A 17,934-nucleotide genomic window follows, 5' to 3' on the forward strand; every position below is an offset into this window, starting at 1 on the left:
GCAGATTGGACCTAATGAAAAAAAAAATTCATATATGCAATTTCATATTAATTTTGATGGTTTTAAAATAATTTTTGTAAGGAAAAAAGGCGAAAAAATGCAAAATTTAAATGAAATCGCCTTTGGTTCACTTCAATTCATTTTCGGGTCCATTAATTTTTCTGTTTTTTATTAGGTTAAAAGGAAACTTTTTCAGCCCGGCGCTCGTTGGTATGGGCTATCTTGAAATTCTTTCTAACAAATCGCGGCCAGACTATTGTACATATTTGTATTTGGTAACACCATTTATATTTCAATTTTTGGACACCCTGCTATTTATGTTGATAATCATTTGTTGCTCTTAAAATGCATATACTTCAGTTATCACGGGATGCATTTTAAAACACATATTAGCTACTGAAAGCACGCGGAAGATTAGCACTACCTCGTGTAACGGTAGTACGTGCGTAAAAACTTGTCGCTACATACTGGCATCCACATAGTTCGTCATTGGATTTCGGATTTAAAAAAGAACACTGTACTCAATATCTTCGATCAATGATGAATAATCCACCAGCAAACTTAGTCGATTTGATTAATATCTTCATAATCCATGATATTCAGTTCGTATTTACCTAAACGTGCATATTTCAGCGGCACGTAAATGAAAAAGAACACCGCATACGTTGTGAAGAAGGCAATAAATAACAAGCGATCCAATGTTTTGCTGAACGATAACCAAACAGTTGAGTTTTCCGACGTTTCCGAAGCAACAGCTTGGTTCGATTCAGATTGCTGTAACAGCCAATGCGAATTTTTTTAGGAGTTCCTTCTTGTTAATTTTGGTTTTACCTTGTATTCAACATTCATGTAGTTCCCAGCCAGGATCAATTCACCGAACTTATTTTTTACGACGGTTCCCGTCAGAAGTACCACTAAGTTAGGCGGTTCTCGATCCATCCGCTTCATGGCTGCTCCCACCATTGTATGAATGATCAGAAGGCAGGTAATAATCATAGAGTTGCGGAAGAAAATCACTACAAAATGACATAATTAAAAACATATTCTTACTCTAGACATATGGTTTAAGTAATACATATTCCTGGAACAGTCTCCCCATTGAACGGAACGGCCCACTGAAGTAGCGTCATGAACTTGAAATGACAGAAAATAGACACAGCCAGCAGCAGTTTTCTTTCAACAGAGTCTGTACTGAGCCATGTTAGGAAGAGGTTCAGAGCTATCAACACTGAAATGAAAAACAAATATAACCCGTCGATTCCGATACCAATCGAAACATGATACTCACGAAGAATGGGCGTCAATAACGCAGCCAGATGGAAGCTAGAGTGCCGCTCGATAACGTAGTCGTATATCAGCACCGGATAGGTTTGGTTATCTTTTGACTTTAACGGCTCTCTGGAAACTTTCGCAGATACTACCCGCCACTGGATGTGAGCGTTGGTTTGGGACGAACCGAGCCAGCTAACGCTAGAGTGGAAGTCCACTTCCGACGATGATTCCATCCAGGCGCCGTAGTACATGTGACATCGCTGCGAATCCAGGGGCCAATTTGAGTAGTCAGAATTGCAACGGGCATTGAAATCACATGACGGAACACAGATAACCAGCCCGTCGGATTTCACAAGGCAGCGTGGGTTAGTACAGCTGGTCTTCGCGTCCGGTTTATAGTAGCTGTAGGATGGTTAACACAAGTGAAAAATAAATCCTTCCGCACAATTGTATGCAAACTTACGATGAAAAAAGTTGCAGATCAGGTGTCCATAGCTCGTCGGTGCTGATCACGATACTGGTAATGTTGCTGAAGGTCTTTGGGTCCCATTTGAGGAACTCGTCAGTCCATTGCTAGACAAAATAGAATTCTTATGATATTCATGATTCGAATCATGTAAAAAAAATTGCTATCGACCTATCAGAATACTGCGCATTTTTCCGCTTTACACTTCGTGTTAAAATAGCTCCCAGTTTTAAAATTTAGACATTGAATGCAACACATAACATTATATGAGAATACCTTTTCACTACAAGATCCGATTAATTTACAGTCTTTGGCAATGTTGATTCTTGCGCCCAAAACTATATATCTGGGGATTTGGGATGGCAAGTCAGAAACTGCTTAATAGTCGGTTCTTGAAGGATAGATGACACGGTGAAATCGAAATCCACAAACACTTCGTTGAATGGGGCAGACATGAAGCGAATCGGATCATGACCACCATACAGGGAGTTGCTGTTCCAACAGCAAAAAGCTTCGTTTACGGAGCACACGTTCCGGTGCATAGATGTGGAGTTGACCCAACAATTCCGGCCTATCCAACTCTCCCAGAAGAATCTTAGCGACAAAAACAGCTTGCGAAACTCTTCTTCTCGTTTCAAGCGTGTGTAAACCTAATAATCTACAGCGGTCTTCGTATGTCGGAAGATTAATGGGGTCCTGCCACGGAAGGCGTCTTTGTGAATAACCATCGAATTTTCTTTGAATTCTTGCTATCTATGTTGCCTGATACGGACACCATACTACGGAGTTAGATTCCAATATCGACCGTACCAATGCACAGTACAATGAGCGGAGGCAGAGAGGGTCATTAAATTCATTAGAAATTTTAAACACATCTGGCGGTTTTCCTAGTTAATAATATAGTCGAAATGAGGTCGGTAAGTGAGTGCTGAATCCAAAATGACTCAATGTCACATACTTGTAGTACACGATTCTGATCTCGAAAACAGTAGTCGTGTGGGATAGGCTTTTGCTTGCGATGATACAATATTACACTGCACTTGTGAATACTAATTGTAAGCGAGTTTAAGGAGCACCCGTCACTGAAAGTGTCCAAGAGCTGTTGTAAAGCTAAGCAATCCCCAATGTACTTGACGATCATGTACAATTTAACGTCATCAGCGTAGAATATACGACATCGCGGTGATAATACTGTAGCTAGATCATTGATAAAGAGTGTGAATAAGAGTGGGCCCAAATTACTTTCTTGAGGAACACCCGAGTGGTTTGAAAATTGGGCAGATAACACACATCTAATTTTTACTACAAGCGTACGATCTTACATCTATGATTCGAGCCATTGAATCAGATCATAAGACACTCTTATTAATTTCAGCCGTTCCAACCGTGAACAACTCTGTCAAACCGGGGGTGGGCGTAGCGTAGTTAGTAAATCGATTGCCTTGTACGCAGCGCAAGTACGATTCCCGACCCCGCACATAGGGTTAGAAATTTTTCATAAGAGATTTTTCTAGCCCGAAGAGGCGAATGACCTTAAGGTTAAAACCTCTATAATCGAAAAAAAAACTCTGTCAAATGCTGATTTCAAGTCGGTATATACAGCACGGTGTATTTATTAGAACAATTTTATGCAAAAAAATTCAGCATCTCTGAAACTTCGGAATATGACAGAATGGGCTTTCCCCTTTCATTTGAAACTAAGATCAAAATAATCCGTCGGGGGGTCTAGAGCAACTTTTTTTTTTGAAGTTTTTTCGTAACAATATAGGTTTTACTACTGGAGCTAGTTCATATTTCTGTCCCTAGATGGTACTTTATACATTCGAACAACACTAAAAGTAAGAATTTGACAGAAAACCTAATTGTCTACAAGTTTGTTGACCACTAAAAATTGATCTGAAATTATCCGGAAAAGTTGCTTAAGATTTTAACAAAGTTATATCTAAGATAGTTTCACACGAGGCCTAGTGGTTTGGAAATATGTTTTCTCGCACTTATTACATTACCATAAAAGAATTGAGCTTAGTGGCATAAAAATATTAGACGGGATTCATTACGTTGACAATTCGAATTGGCCTTCTGAAAATTAGGATGTTTGATAGAGTCAGAAAACTATTTGTGCTTTTGGTTTGTAATCTTTCCCGATAGTTTCGAAGGAACTACCATTCATCGGAAGGTATTGATTGGTTACAAGGGTTTGCTTACATTTATGTTTTAGAAAGGACCATACGTCGTATAATTTAGGTTATGATCGCTTAAGTCAGCTATTATAATTCCGATCAAGACGAAATGTTGGGACACACCGTTTCTAAATTAACGCAAACCACAGCAGTAATTGTCCAAATTAGTGGTTAGCGTGAAACGATTTATTCAAATTTTCTCCGCATAGCATATTGTGGCAGTTGGATTTTACGGCCATTTCCTATCAATTAAGCGAGATATAGTTACTAAATTGATCCTAGATTATGCGAAATGTATTACTTTTGAAAACAAAATATGATATGAGTACAACAAAAACCTTATATACATAGAGTCCTCGAATATATAAAAAAAATTATCTTGATCTAAAGACTCAAAGTTTTTTGTTCACTGTTTGTCACATTGAGTTAATTTTGAAAACGGATAATCAGCGTTTTTAACCATGCGTTGCAATGAAATCCGCGAAATATTGCAATGTTACGTTAAAAGTTTCATTGAGTTTGTTCGAATATAAAGGTTGAAGTTCAGGACAAGTGAATTTTATGCGAAGATGCCAACAGAGTAGGAGATTCATGTAAAAATAGTTATCAGTCATCCCTGAGAACAATCGAAAAAATGAAAAAGAAGGCATACATCATAGCAAAACCTGTTTCTGCGGGAGGAATCACTTACCATCATGAACAAGAATATTAATATCATGCTAGTTTTGTCAACACTTATCTAATACTTTTCATCTCAAAAATATTAATGGTGCCCTGTATCTGGAAAATATAGCTTTCAGCTGAACGATGAGACTTTCCAAGCACAACTATTTGGCAAATAAAAAAAGTACTTGTGAATTGACAAACCACTAGGTCTTTCACAACTTTTCCGAAAAATTTCAAATCGGTTTTTAGTTGGTAACAAAGTTGTAGACAATTAAATAATCTATCAGATTCTCATATTTAGTGTTGTTCGAATGTCTACAGCACCATCTATGGGCAGAAATATGAACTAGTTCCATTGTAAAATCTACGTTTTCACGAAAAAAACTTCAAAAAAAAAGTTGCACTAGGCCCCCCGACGGATTATTTTGATTTTGGTTTCAAATGAAAGGGGAAAGAGCATTCTTTCATATCCTGAAGTTTCAGAGATGCTGAATTTTTTTGCATAAAGTTGTTAAAAAAAGACACCGTGACAGTGTCTATCTGAGCACCAGCGGCCATGTTACACAAGCAGAATGAAACGAACTGAGCGAGATTCGTGGAGGTTGATCTTTTTAGGATGAATCTATGTTAATCCTGATCCTGAAGGAGAAATGTAGCTTTGGCAGGATGCAGAGAGCACATCGTTTATTATGATCTCAAAAACTTTGGGGGCAGGCACACAACGATGTAATTCTCAACATTTCCTTTTTTGTTTGCAGGAAAAATAAGTGACCTTTTCGAGCTAGAAGGAGAACAACACTGCCTAAAGGAATTGTTGAATAGAGTTGTCAACGGTAAAATTAATGCATCCGCGCATTTCTTGACAACACATGAAGATATGCCGTACAACTGTTTTTAAAAATTAAGAAAGAATGGTAAAATATCAACAAATATGTTCAATTACTGAAATATAGAAAACTTGCGAAAAGACCGGGAAAAATGATGATTTTTTTCCAAAATTTTTTAAAACCCTATTTGGTACATCATACCATAAATAGCAACGAGCGTGACTTATTTTTAATTTTGATTTGTTTTCCTTTCCTTGGCTATATTGTCATACAGTTAAAACCTGGAAAATACAACCAGCGACAATCGTTTTTTCTCTTGTTTAGTGCTAATCCATGACGTCGGAAGTAATGCGCTGTATACATGGCCGTCTTAAGACCACTCGGGACTCCTGGGCACTGCTGAACGAAGAGGCAGCTATGGTTGAACAGAATACTTCGTTCTTCATGATGCGGCTCAGGGATGCCAACGGTACCGATAAACTACATTTTTTTCGATATATTTACATTTGCACAAGCCGTACAGCCCGCTACAGCGACGCATCACTACAGCTCTTGCCAGAACAGTAGCCAAATCGAGTACATTTTCCCGCACAGCAGTAGAATACATTTTTGTTTTGCTGCTGTACTCCGACTGCTCGGTGAGAGTGTGGCGTAGTAAAGTTTGTTCTCTCGCTTTGTACATTTTTCTCTGCATAGTCAAAGGGAGAGTCCCGCACACGAAAGCGTTGATGCCGGCCGTGGCGTAAATGAGCCGCATTCATTGTAGTCATTTTTGAATAAAAATATTAAAAAGATTGAAAATATTAAAAAATGTAAAATAAGGAAAGAGAAGCTGTACCGCTCGCGTCTGGTGGCTGTACTGGGGACAGTAGTTTTCTGTCATGTTACTGCTTTACACACAGGCAGCCGTACAGCGCTGGGCGTCCTGCACTAGCGAATGACAGCAGCATCGAGAGAGAAATGAGAATGTAGGCAGAAAAATTACAGCCGTGGAATAGGTAGGCATTTTGCATCCTTGATGCGGCTATTTTAAGGCTAGTTTTCAACACAATGCGATCGGCTATACCAAACTGCGTGAATATTGCAAACATCTATTATATATTGTTATATATGTCAATAGATGCCAATCTTCATTGATAGATGGGCGAACATTACTAATTTAAAAATCTATCTCTGAAGTATAAGACTTTTTGTTACATTAAATATGAACAAAACACGGGAACAATTCATATTTATCGATTTTGATCTTCGTTGGTTCATACTATCTTCAGATTTTTAGAATTTCCTACTCTTAATACTATCCTGGAAAACATTGCACCACAAGTATTTCTCACATCTTTGTAAATTTGAGAAATTTGGTGAGTTTTCTTTCTGTAAATTAACACAACCAGGAAATTTAGCCAAGCAAACTTTAGAAAATTCAGCTCACACATCGTATGAATTCTAACTAATCGCAACCGCAACAAACAACTCGAGGCAGTGAATGCCACAGTTCTAAGGGTGCCTGATATTTACCGTCAGAAATAGATTTAATATCGTTGAAAAATACAAACAAAGAGCAATTCGAAATAGGTCAGGATTTTTTTTTTGGCTGGCAAGCAATCTGCAGTTGCGGAAAACGAGGTCAGATTTATGTCACAACCGGAATTATGAGCTAGGGCATCCAAATAAATTTTATGCCCAAAGACTACAATACGCCAAACTGTCGAAAGATACTGATCAAATACGAAGCAGCAGCGAAAAATCCAATTTCGTTAAAAATGAAATGAATATTTAATGAAAGTAGAACACAGTTGTGAAAGAAGTTACAAATGCTACTGTGTAAATGTTTATGAGTACCATTCAAAAATGTTTTTAAATATTACATTTTTTTTAAATATCATGCAAGTGTTGGCCAGCCCCAGCCGTGAGCACTGCTGAGACTCCCTGAAACAAAGACCTCAGGGTCGGCACGCTTATCTTGGAGTTTCGCGGGTAGCAAGGAAATGCCCGATTAGTTGATGCAAATTCTACTTTGGCCAAGTTCATTGCTCCCGTCGATGGTACATAACGCGCAGCGAGCTACCCAATCAGGTTGATCGCCACCCGCCTACCGCTACCCCCTTTCCGTCTATGACATCTGGTGGTGGGTTTAACAAGTTATAGTGGCTGCATGCTGATGGTAGTATGGTTTCCAAAAGTCTATCAACTGTGAGTCTGGTGGAAGGTCGGTTCACAGTAAACACATCAAACAAACACGAACATTTCCTGCTTTATATTTTAAAAACTTATACGACAATTTAAAACACGCGGTAGTCTAAATAATCTTCAAGGAAGAGACTTCCGACGCTTACAATCACAAACTGAATCTTTTTCCTAATTTGGTTAATGAATTAATTTTGGGCTACGGTTTCTACGTAGTGCAATAATTTCGTGTAAAACCAAAAAAATATCTAATATCTAGTACACACGATATAAACTACACCAATACCACTAATTTAACGCGCTTTACTAAGCTAACTGAAATCATAAGTGCATGTACCGAGGATTCGTTTGTCTGTTTCGATTGACCATACATTATAACAGGGCTGATATAACATTATGACAATCTACTAAAATCAAGTAACAATATGCCAATAAAACTCAACTGTTAACATTAAGCGTTGGTTACAATTTCAACAGGAAGATGTCTTTAAACGAATTTATCAATCACAATTTTAAAACTACAAGGCTTTCAAAAGAGTTATTCTTAATATATTGGACCAGAGTTACGTTCCTGATATGATGAAACTGGATATAAAGTGGCCTGAGGAAAGCCATATTTTGTTTTACAATAAACATTTCTTTACGCGAACCAATCAACACTGTGTCGGTGAATCCATTTCAAAAGATTTAGAATCAGGATGATTCTTTTTCAAGCCTCGCGTTTCTTGCTGGATAAGGATAAGGAATAAAGCGTTTGATATCATTCTGGTTTAACCGAAATTGTTAGCAATATTCTACTTGTGATCGGTTTATTAATCCAAGAATACTCATCAATATATTTGTTGAAACGAATAAATATTGTGCGGCTCTCTCTTCTTTTGATATTTTCATGGCGCCAGTAGTGCAGATAGTCAGTATGATTTTATGCGCCTGTCCTCATCGCGCGACTCCCAAAATCCCGGGGCCCCTGGCCTGGGCCCAGTGTGCCCATGCGTAAAGACGGTACTGGCTGTATGGCGCATCATTGTACGAATACAACGCACTACTTCCGAAGTGTTTCCATTGTTTAGAGCCAGAGAAAATACGATGGTCTCTGGTTGGATTTTCCAGTTATCCATTGCAACCAGAATATTTATAATTGAGCGACAGTAAGTAAAAGCCGAAAGAACAGAACATGGTGCGTAGAGCCCGATTGTAAAAAGCGGAAATGAACTTCGAGTGTAAAAACCATAGGGAGGTGCTTCAGAATAAGAAAAAAGTTCTACACAGAAAAAGTTGGCGAGGGTGAATCTTTACAGGATAAAACCTCTCAAAAAGAAAAAAAATCGTATGTTGTTACATTCAAGATAAAAAAAACTATTCTGTAAGAACCTGCTATATTTTTCCGGTTTTTTTACTGTAGGTTTTTCTAACCGGCTCTAACGGATTTTTACATTCTAATATATATTTTATCTAACCGTAAATGACTGATAAAATTAAGGTCCGTTTTTAGAATTCAGATCATCAGTAATTAGCATAAATTTGGAACTAATTTGACGATAAACCCAAACTGGCATCAAATTGGGACCATTTAGATACTAGGTCGAAACAGTCACACAATTTCGCTGGTCCTGTGTGATGTTTCGGAAAGCAAACACAAATGCTCTGATGAGAAAGCTGAAACGATCTTTTGTTTTTGGCTTGAGAATCAAACCCTTGCCATTAAGTAAAATTTACTCCCGTAAGGAAAAAAATGATTAAATTAGTTCGTGGAAAAAGGGTGCAACATCAAACTTAGAGAAAATTAGAATTTTGCGTTTTGAATTAATCTCATCAGTAACTAATACTTAGTATGATGTAATGGACCGTAAATTGGTGCTAGTTACTTATGAGATGAATTCGAAACACAAACGTTATCTAAGTTAAGCGTTCTTCCAATATGCACATATTGGTTTGATCTATTTTTCCCCATATTCTGCCAAATTTTGCATAAATGAAAGTTATTTTAATTTTTTTTAATAGAAACGCAATTCGTTGTGATGCAAACGTTTGGTTTGCGATTATTATCACTGTGTAAAAAGTGCATTCATTGTTTGTATTTATGGAATACAGTCAAACGCATGAGAATCTTTTTCACGAATACCCAAGATGAAAATATTTAAAAAATTGAATTTGCAGGACGCTTTGAAGTCAAAGATTCCCTCTTTCATTTAAAAAACAACTACTCATTATGAAATTTTCCAACATACTTACCATGATCAACAACGTATTGGTGTCGAGTGTATCTTCACTATCGTTCTAAATACATGGAAGAAAACGTGTACAAATAAATCATCAATCCAGTATGCCTGTAACAATCCGACTCACGAAATCATAGCTCATCAAAACCGGAGTGATCGAAACGTTGATTGAGAATTTAAAATCCTTTACTGGGCGCAGATCTGAGTTGTAGGATCCGCACAACAATTGTTTCTTCAATCGAATTTCCTCGTGGGTCGAGTCTCTATCACAGTTTATACATTCTAAATAGTTACGAATTAGTTGTTTGTCAATAATAAAAAGGCTGTAGAATTTCATTAATACCTCCCAGATTTACTACAATTACAAAGATCACTGCTACACAGAATTTATGCATTTTTAAAAACACAATACAGAACGAGTCACTGTTCACTGCTCGATTTCAACTGTTTTGCATTCCACAAACTGATACTATTTGACCCAGCTTGCACTCTGTAGGGGGCGTCTGGCTTGTTTTGTGGAACGATAAGTTATCTGGTATCAGCAACGGTTTGGTTCAATGGATTGTGTTGGAATCTATTACTAGTTTATATCCGTTTGCGGAAGATCGTCCAAAATTAAACACGTTACATAAAAAGGCTCATATTTCCAAAAGTCTGAAGAATTCAATTAGTTTCACAGATATAAACATGGGACGCGTAAATCCCGCCAAATTCCCGAGGCAGAACAAAGGGGCTGTGCATCGGCAAAAGGGAATCCCAATAGAAACAGAATTTATTCAGAAGTCCTGACAGAACCTACCCCGCACTCTTGATTTACTGTCAGGATGCAGCAATCAATATTTACAAGGATCGTATATTTAATTATATTGAACGGTCACTGTATCTGCGTATACCAAATCAACAAAATGCTCTATCACACCAAACAACGGCAACCTCGTGTTTACTTCTATACGCACGTGTTCTTCTCAGTCAGCAGCCAGACCGTAGGAGTTCTTCCGCAATCTCTTCAATATATAAACCGGCCATAAGATGTACCATGCATCTATCGAGTGGTGAAGCAGCCAAACAGACTAACTCTAATATCAAAAATGAAACTGGCAGTAATTGCAGCTGTTATCGCCGTTTTTGCTGGTCTGGCTAACGGAATTCCATATGGTAAGACGATCCTCAAAAGTTGTTTAAAAGTACTAGAAATAATAAACTGAGTTTGCTTCTAGCCACGCAGTGCAGCGGTGTGAATGAGGTATTCCTCACTTGTGGATCGGCTTGCCCAACAACCTGCAATTCCTATCGGTACGGATCTCAATGGTGTGGTCTTTCTTGCCAGCGAGGATGTTTCTGCCGTTCGGGATACATCCGTAATTCGATAGGAGTATGTGTTGAACCGATTCGGTGTTCGGGATACTATGGAAATCCCTACGGTTACTATTCTTCCGGCTACTATTCCTCCAGCTACTACGGTTATGGCAATGTTCTGGGATCGGCATATTACTGAGGAAAACTACGATAGACTCATGAATATAGTGGCTTATGGATAATTTACTGAAATTAGGTAAAAAATCTTGTGTACCTGTCAAGCATATTGAAAATGAAATTATTCAGAATTTTTATTGAATAAAATAATGGAATTCTCAGCCCGGTATAAACATGTAACAAAGCGAATTCTCACCAAATCTAAGTTAAATTTTTAACGTATTTTTGTAATGAGTATGAAACAAAACTATTGTTTATGGTTTAAATATTTATTTGCTTTCGCGGTGTGGCGGTCCGTAGCATGATTCACTTTGAAAGGCTATGCAATCACTCAAAATCGATATACGTGGCCCGGAGAGCCGAGATTCACATACTATTAGTTTCAGTTTGTTGAGATCGGAATGACGAATTTCACGCCAACTCAAATATTGGCAGCATTCTCTCAGATTTTAATGAAATTTTCTGTACATGAGAACTTTGTCACAAAAAGCCACTTTGCATACTTTGTTTTTCCAAAAATGATCCAGACTGTATTTTGAAAAGAGTTAAACTTTGTTTACCATTTTTGTCAAATGGCTATAGTCTAAAAATGACAAATCTTACAAAAAATGTTGTAGGAGTGATTTTCACAAAATTAGTCAAATTTTTAATAAAAATATTGAAAAAATTCTTCATCGACTCCTACACTGAAAAATATCGATTTAAAAAAATTGAAGTAGATTTACAAAAAAAATCATCTTTGATTTGGATGAAATTTTCTTCCAAGATTGGTCATGTCCTCTACCTACCGTTAAAAGATTATGTTCTCTACCTACCGTTAAAAATTCAAGTTGGGCACTTTCAATGAAAAACGTCATTTGAAAAAAACTTTTCTTTCTCTAAACTAAATATTTTTATCGAAAACCAATGAAAGTCATAATCATCTCAGAATCCAATTTCCCAACTGCTATTTGCCTGTTACATGCAAAGACTGGAAGACTGCAGTTTAGTTGTTCATCTCAAAAATGATAAATTTTATGAAACAATTGACAAACTTTTCTAAAATTTATTTTATGTCTGATAGAGCAGCAGCACAATACAAAAATAAGAAAAACTTCGCAAGCTAGTGTAGATTCCAGTCAAAGTATGAAATAAGCGCAGAATGGCATTTTTTACAACATTCCATTGAAAAGGACCCTATGATGCTATTAGTGGTACTCTCAAGCGAATGGCAAAAAGAGCCAGTCTTGCTCGCGACTACGGAAATCCCATAACAACTCTCCGAGAGTTATATAACTGGGCAAACTGAACAAACTGATAAAAAATATCACAAATTTCTGCTACGTATCCACTGAACAGTACAACAAAATGTTCGAAGAACTCCAAGAACTGTATACTAACGCCAAAACAATATCTGGTACTAAGAAATTCCACCGCTTTGTGCCTATTCCTGGTGGCACAGTAGAGGCGAAAAGGTATTCTAATTCAAAAGATGAACCAAAAATATTTTCTTTGTGTAGACATAATACAAAACAGCATGAAGATAGTTTTAGTTTTAAGACAAATGTAATATATAAAAATAAATTTAAAAAATATGTAAAATTCAATTTATAATGTTGTGGTGGTTATTTCTTTCCCTGATCCTCCGTCAGAACTAACCAAGAAAATAAAGAAGTAATAATGGAATATTTGTTTAATGACATAAACTATTTTCAATGGGATTCTTGATTAATAAAAATATATTTAGTTGCTAAATTAGACAATGTCTTCTCACAAACTGAGTTTTAATTGGATTCTGAGATGATTATGACTTTCATTGGTTTAGTTTTTGATAAAAATACACTGAAAAAAATCAGTTTGGACAAGGAGAAGTTTTTTTCAAATAACTTTTTTCCTTGAAAGTGCCCAACTTGAAATTCGTCAATAGCTTTGTGTGTATTTTAGAGTGACAAGAAAAAATGACCCCTATCGGCCCACCACTGAGTCGATTCCTAGTCGCACCAGGAGTACTTGCTTCAAATTTGAAGTAAATCGGACAATTCTAGCTACCGGACCAACGTGTCTGAAGTTTGTATGGGATTTTTCGACTATTTATATGGAGAAAACCCACTAGCTTGCATTTTTGCCGCTAGGTGGCACTGTATACATCGTATTATCACTATAAGTGAAAATAAAGATAATTTTATTCTCTACAACTTTGTCGAAGACTGCTACTCAATCTGTCCTTGATAAAAGAAGTTATTGACCTTTTAGTGATGTGATGTCTAAGTCAGTTTTGCATAGGGCCTAGAAGTGTATGGTTGTGTATCAATACTCGATTATCACGAACTAAACATTTTTGTGAAATAGTGGTTAGGTTTAGCTCAATTGCATGTTCAGAAGAATTATAGCAAATAATACGAGTAATGTTTTGGTTAGAAAATTTTAGTTCGACCTGTTACCGTATAGAGGGCGCTAACACTAACTTTTCAACGGGTAGAGATAGAAATTAGGTGTCTTCTACAAAGTTGTAGAAAAAGCAATTAGCACTAATTCTTCCGTACATCTCAATATTCTATCTCTCTTCCATAAAACGTTAGTGTTAGCGCCCTCTATGCGGTCACAGGTGAATGCGACGAAAATGCGAGCTAGTGTATTTTCGCCATGTAAATTGTCGAAAAATCCCATACAAACTTCAGGCACGTCGGTCCGGTAGCTAGACTTGTCCGATTTGCTTCAAATTTGTAGCAAGTACTCCTGGTGGGACTACGAATCGACTCATGAGTTGGCCGATTGAGTTTTCAAAAAATCATTATTTTTCTGGGCAGTCTAGTGTATATATTTAAACTCACACAAGTTTTCCAAAGATCGCTAAACCGACTTACACAAACTTAATTTGAAATGAAAGCTATAACGCTACTATAAGCAGCTATTAAATTTTTAGTTTATCCGATTTCCGGTGCCGGAGTTACTGATTGAAGATCCGGTAACACAGCAAATTTCCATATTAACTGGCGCTTTCATGATGTCCGAATGATGTAATACATATTAAAATGGGTGCAACTTTACTTGGATATGCGGGTCTATATCACTAATGATCAATCAAAGTAACTTTGACCACATTCCACAATTATATTGAACATAACCAGCTAATGAATCATTGTTTGGATTAATAAGAAGGGCGCAATCGGGTGCAGCGGCGGCGCTAGGCTTTTTGCCGCTCGGGGCAAAAAGTTAAATTTGCCGCTCTCCTATGTGTTTGACTAACCAAACTATCTCATCTATGCATTTTTTCGTGTATGAAAACCGTTACAAAATAGTTAACAACAAGAAGGATTACTCTGAAATTTATCTAATTTTTTCACTCCATTCTTATTATGAAAACTACTTTAAAAAAAAACTAGATTTGCTCGAAACATTACCTGATTACCGGTTTCATTTTTTGGCAGATTTTTCATAAACAATTTATAATCATGCCGAATGAAATGTTTTTCAGCCATTTTCTCAATAAAACAGAAATTGCTCCTAAAATTGATTTATTTGTTTTTTTTTTTTTTAATTTTTGATAATGAAATGAACATATGAACCTAAGGTCAAAACCTCTATAATCGAAATAAAAAATGAATATATGGGATAAAAGCACGGATGAAATTAAAAGGAAGAAATTTCTTCTGTCTTTTTTATCATTTTGGAATAAACAGAATGAAACGCATTCAAACTTGACCAAGTAGCCTTGCACCAGAGTTGCGCATCACGGTGCGCAAAGTGAGGCTACAACTCTTTTCACACGATCGCACTTTACCGTTATGTGTCCGACAGGGTGCTCCTTGGCAGATTTTATTCTATGAAAATCCAACACTCTTTAACAAACTGTAAATTGCTACTTAGTGACGTCTTAGAATATCATCAAGCATAGCTTTTGGGGGAGTGTAACTGATACAGTAATCGGGAGCTTGAGGAAGGGTACCCGGGCAACCCCAAAACAGAAATACTCATAACTATGACATTTTTTATTAGATCTGGACACATTAGGCTGTTTTGAATTCAGGAACAGGGATGCGAACGGTACCGGTAAACTATAAATTTTCCGGTACATTTACATTTGCACAAGCCGTACAGCCCGCTACAGCGACGCATCACTACTGCTCCTGCCTCAACGGTAGCCAAACCGAGTACACTTTTGTTTTGCTGCTGTATTTCGGCTGCTCCGTGAGAGTGTGGTGCAGTAAAGTTTCTTCTCTCGCTTTTGTACACTCTTCTCTACACAATCAAATTTTGCATCCTTGTTCAGGAACTCAACCACTCTCAGAATCTATAGATATGCTTCTGGTTCACGTTAACACATATTTCGGGAGGTATGTTCCAATACTGGGACATTATTTGTGAATTTAAATGGAATCTTGACAATATGGGTGTCAAAATTCTTGATATTAACTCTGACAACTGCGTCTCAAGGTCATGGTAACATTTACTCGTTTGGCCCAGCTACGCTCTTTCCGGAGCAGGTACCCGCAAGGCTGCGAGTGGCCGTTTCGAAGTCAAGTCGTCATCGTGATCCAATAACGATAAAAAATAACCTGCTGAGACAATTCTAAGAATTTTGATACCTATAGAATTTAATTAGAATTCATAAATTGTTGCAGTACAAGAATATGCCTCCGGAAATTTGGATTAGCATGAACCAGATGCATCCGTCAGGTTCAATTTCGCAGATTTTAGACTTCCAAAAGTGTTCTAAATCGGTTAAAAGTTACCATAGTTATGGACTTTTAAATTTGCGGGTACACGGGTACCCTGTCGGCCTGTTTTTTTTATTGGACGCGTTACGATTAATCTGTGGGCTATCGTCGTATTCTGTAGCGAGAAGCCTCCGACCAGATAGGAAGTTTGTGCAGGTCTACCAAGCCGTTGCTTTGCTTGCGGAACGGAACAATCAAGTTATGCGACGAAAAAAAGTGCTATTGGAAATTTGGAACAGTAAGTCTCTTCCAGCGGATCGACCGAAATCCGCACGAAGAACTCGCAACTCTTCGGGGTTGTAGTTTTGCAGGAACTTTGCTTGGTGGGACGGAAGGTGTGAAAAAGTGGGCTTCGAGCAGCCACATTCTACCAGATCGGCGGCACAACGAACAAGCTGAACTTTATGGTGCTTAACAAGATTTGCCCACGCTTGATCAATTAACAACAAGAGAATGCGTGTAGTGAGAAGCAATAGCCCATTTCTTCAACTACCGTATCATCAGCGTTCACTGCCCACACAAAGCGAGACCAGCGCACGAGAAAGATGCATTTAAGCGGAGCTAGGATATTTTTATAACTGCTGCTAAAGGTGGGATGTTCAGCTGATTTACGGCGACATGAACGCCCAGATAGGTTCGCAGGCAATGTGATAAACCGGTGATTGTACCGGACAGTGTGCTCTCCGTTACGAACGACAAAGGCCAACTATGCGTAATCTTCACAGCATTCCGAGAAATATTAAAACATCATTCGTTTTCGAGCTCTCCGTCGAGACACAAGTGCTTTTTTTCAGTCCGTCCAGTGTATAGCGACAAAGAATAGTGCTAATCCGCGTTCAAGGTTATCTTGCCAGTTCGGTTCGGTCCTCAGTCTTTTGTTGGCGTGTGAGGATTAAACAATAGTCAGCTGTATAAGATGGATCGGTTCGTCTCTGGACACCAGTTTAAAGGTAAGTGGTTTTTATCTTTCGTAACACATTTATTGCTTTCTTCCGTCTGCGCGGGCGCCGACTCCGTTCGTTGACGTTTCCGATGGTTCCCTCTCCGGAAGGTCAAATGGAGGTTGAATCGGGTTCAACTCCTACGACTCCCCCCGTCCCAAATGCTACACAGAACTCGCAACTGGTCCATTTGTGGTTTTCTTTCGGCCCAAGACTAAATCGCTTAATCTTCTTCAGATTTCTAAAGACCTGACAGAACGGTTCTCGGCTGTGACCAAAATATCTAAGGTCCGCTCGGGCAAGATAAGGGTGTTGCTAGCCAATTCAAAGCAGGCAAACGATATTGCTTACTGTGAGCACTTTACGTGGGATTATAACGTGCATATTCCAACTGTAAAGGTACAGTCTGAAGGAGTCGTCGTCACCGATGAGAGTTTGACGTGCGAGGATCTGCTGCAGTACGGGGTTGGCCGTTTTAGAGACCGCTTACTTCAGCCAGTGAAAATACTTGAGTGCAAGCGTTTGCACTCAGTAGTAGTTGCTGTGGATGGTTCAAAAACGTACCCCCAATCAAAATTTTATCGGGTGCCCTTCGCTGGTACCGCTTTGCCGAACTACATCCTCTTGCACAAGATTCGTCTGTCTGTCCGTCTATTTGTACCGCGGGTCATGAATTACACGAAGTGTAAACAATTGGGTCACACAGCCACCCATTGTAGCAATAAGGCCTGCTGTGGAAAAAAATAAATAACATTCTGTCAAGATCGAAAGATTTTAAGATGAACTCCTTTAAAACCAGAGATGGTGACTATGTGATGGACGAAAAAGATGTTCTTAATTGTCTCTACGACTCACAGGCTGCATCGATCCTGAGCTGAACAATGTTCACAGATCTGATTCTAGTGGTTCTGACTCGTGGGCGTTAGCACGCACATTGGTTACCACTGAATCGGTCAAGTGGGCAGTTGACAGCTTTGCTCCATACAAATCGCCTAGAAAAGATGGAATC

The 17,934-nt window shown here is 38.1% G+C and overlaps 2 protein-coding genes across 2 annotated transcripts; one reads left to right on the forward strand and one right to left on the reverse strand.

Annotated features, from left to right (window-relative positions):
- Positions 1-561: 561 nt before the first annotated feature.
- LOC131679905 (neuronal acetylcholine receptor subunit alpha-5-like) lies at positions 562-10,243 on the reverse strand. Its single transcript, XM_058960655.1, has 8 exons — positions 10,158-10,243; positions 9,942-10,096; positions 9,828-9,872; positions 1,736-1,845; positions 1,289-1,674; positions 1,076-1,228; positions 832-1,016; positions 562-774 (listed from the first exon to the last, which is right to left on the reverse strand). The coding sequence occupies exons 1-8, from the start codon at positions 10,207-10,209 to the stop codon at positions 562-564; spliced, it is 1,299 nt and encodes a 432-aa protein (XP_058816638.1). The 5' UTR covers positions 10,210-10,243.
- Positions 10,244-10,876: 633 nt separating this feature from the next.
- Positions 10,877-11,309, forward strand: LOC131679906 (venom peptide SjAPI-2-like). Its single transcript, XM_058960656.1, has 2 exons — positions 10,877-10,969; positions 11,032-11,309. Exons 1-2 carry the CDS (start codon positions 10,903-10,905, stop codon positions 11,307-11,309), a joined length of 345 nt encoding a protein of 114 aa, XP_058816639.1. The 5' UTR covers positions 10,877-10,902.
- The last annotated feature ends 6,625 nt before the right edge of the window (positions 11,310-17,934 follow it).

The sequence above is a fragment of the Topomyia yanbarensis genome, chromosome 2 (genome assembly GCF_030247195.1).
Source record: "Topomyia yanbarensis strain Yona2022 chromosome 2, ASM3024719v1, whole genome shotgun sequence".
NCBI classification, from domain to species: Eukaryota; Metazoa; Arthropoda; class Insecta; order Diptera; family Culicidae; genus Topomyia; species Topomyia yanbarensis.

What these genes read in the sequence shown, in the direction of transcription:
- LOC131679905 (XM_058960655.1), bottom strand. Translation starts at nt 10,209, where the DNA reads ATGCATAAATTCTGTGTAGCAGTGATCTTTGTAATTGTAGTAAATCTG. An exon ending in GATCTGCAACTTTTTTCATC is followed by an intron (nt 1,675 to 1,735) that starts GTAAGTTTGCAT and finishes ACCATCCTACAG; the next exon opens with CTACTATAAACCGGACGCGA. An exon ending in ACATGAATGTTGAATACAAG is followed by an intron (nt 775 to 831) that starts GTAAAACCAAAA and finishes TGGCTGTTACAG; the next exon opens with CAATCTGAATCGAACCAAGC.
- LOC131679906 (XM_058960656.1), top strand. Translation starts at nt 10,903, where the DNA reads ATGAAACTGGCAGTAATTGCAGCTGTTATCGCCGTTTTTGCTGGTCTG. An exon ending in GGCTAACGGAATTCCATATG is followed by an intron (nt 10,970 to 11,031) that starts GTAAGACGATCC and finishes GTTTGCTTCTAG; the next exon opens with CCACGCAGTGCAGCGGTGTG.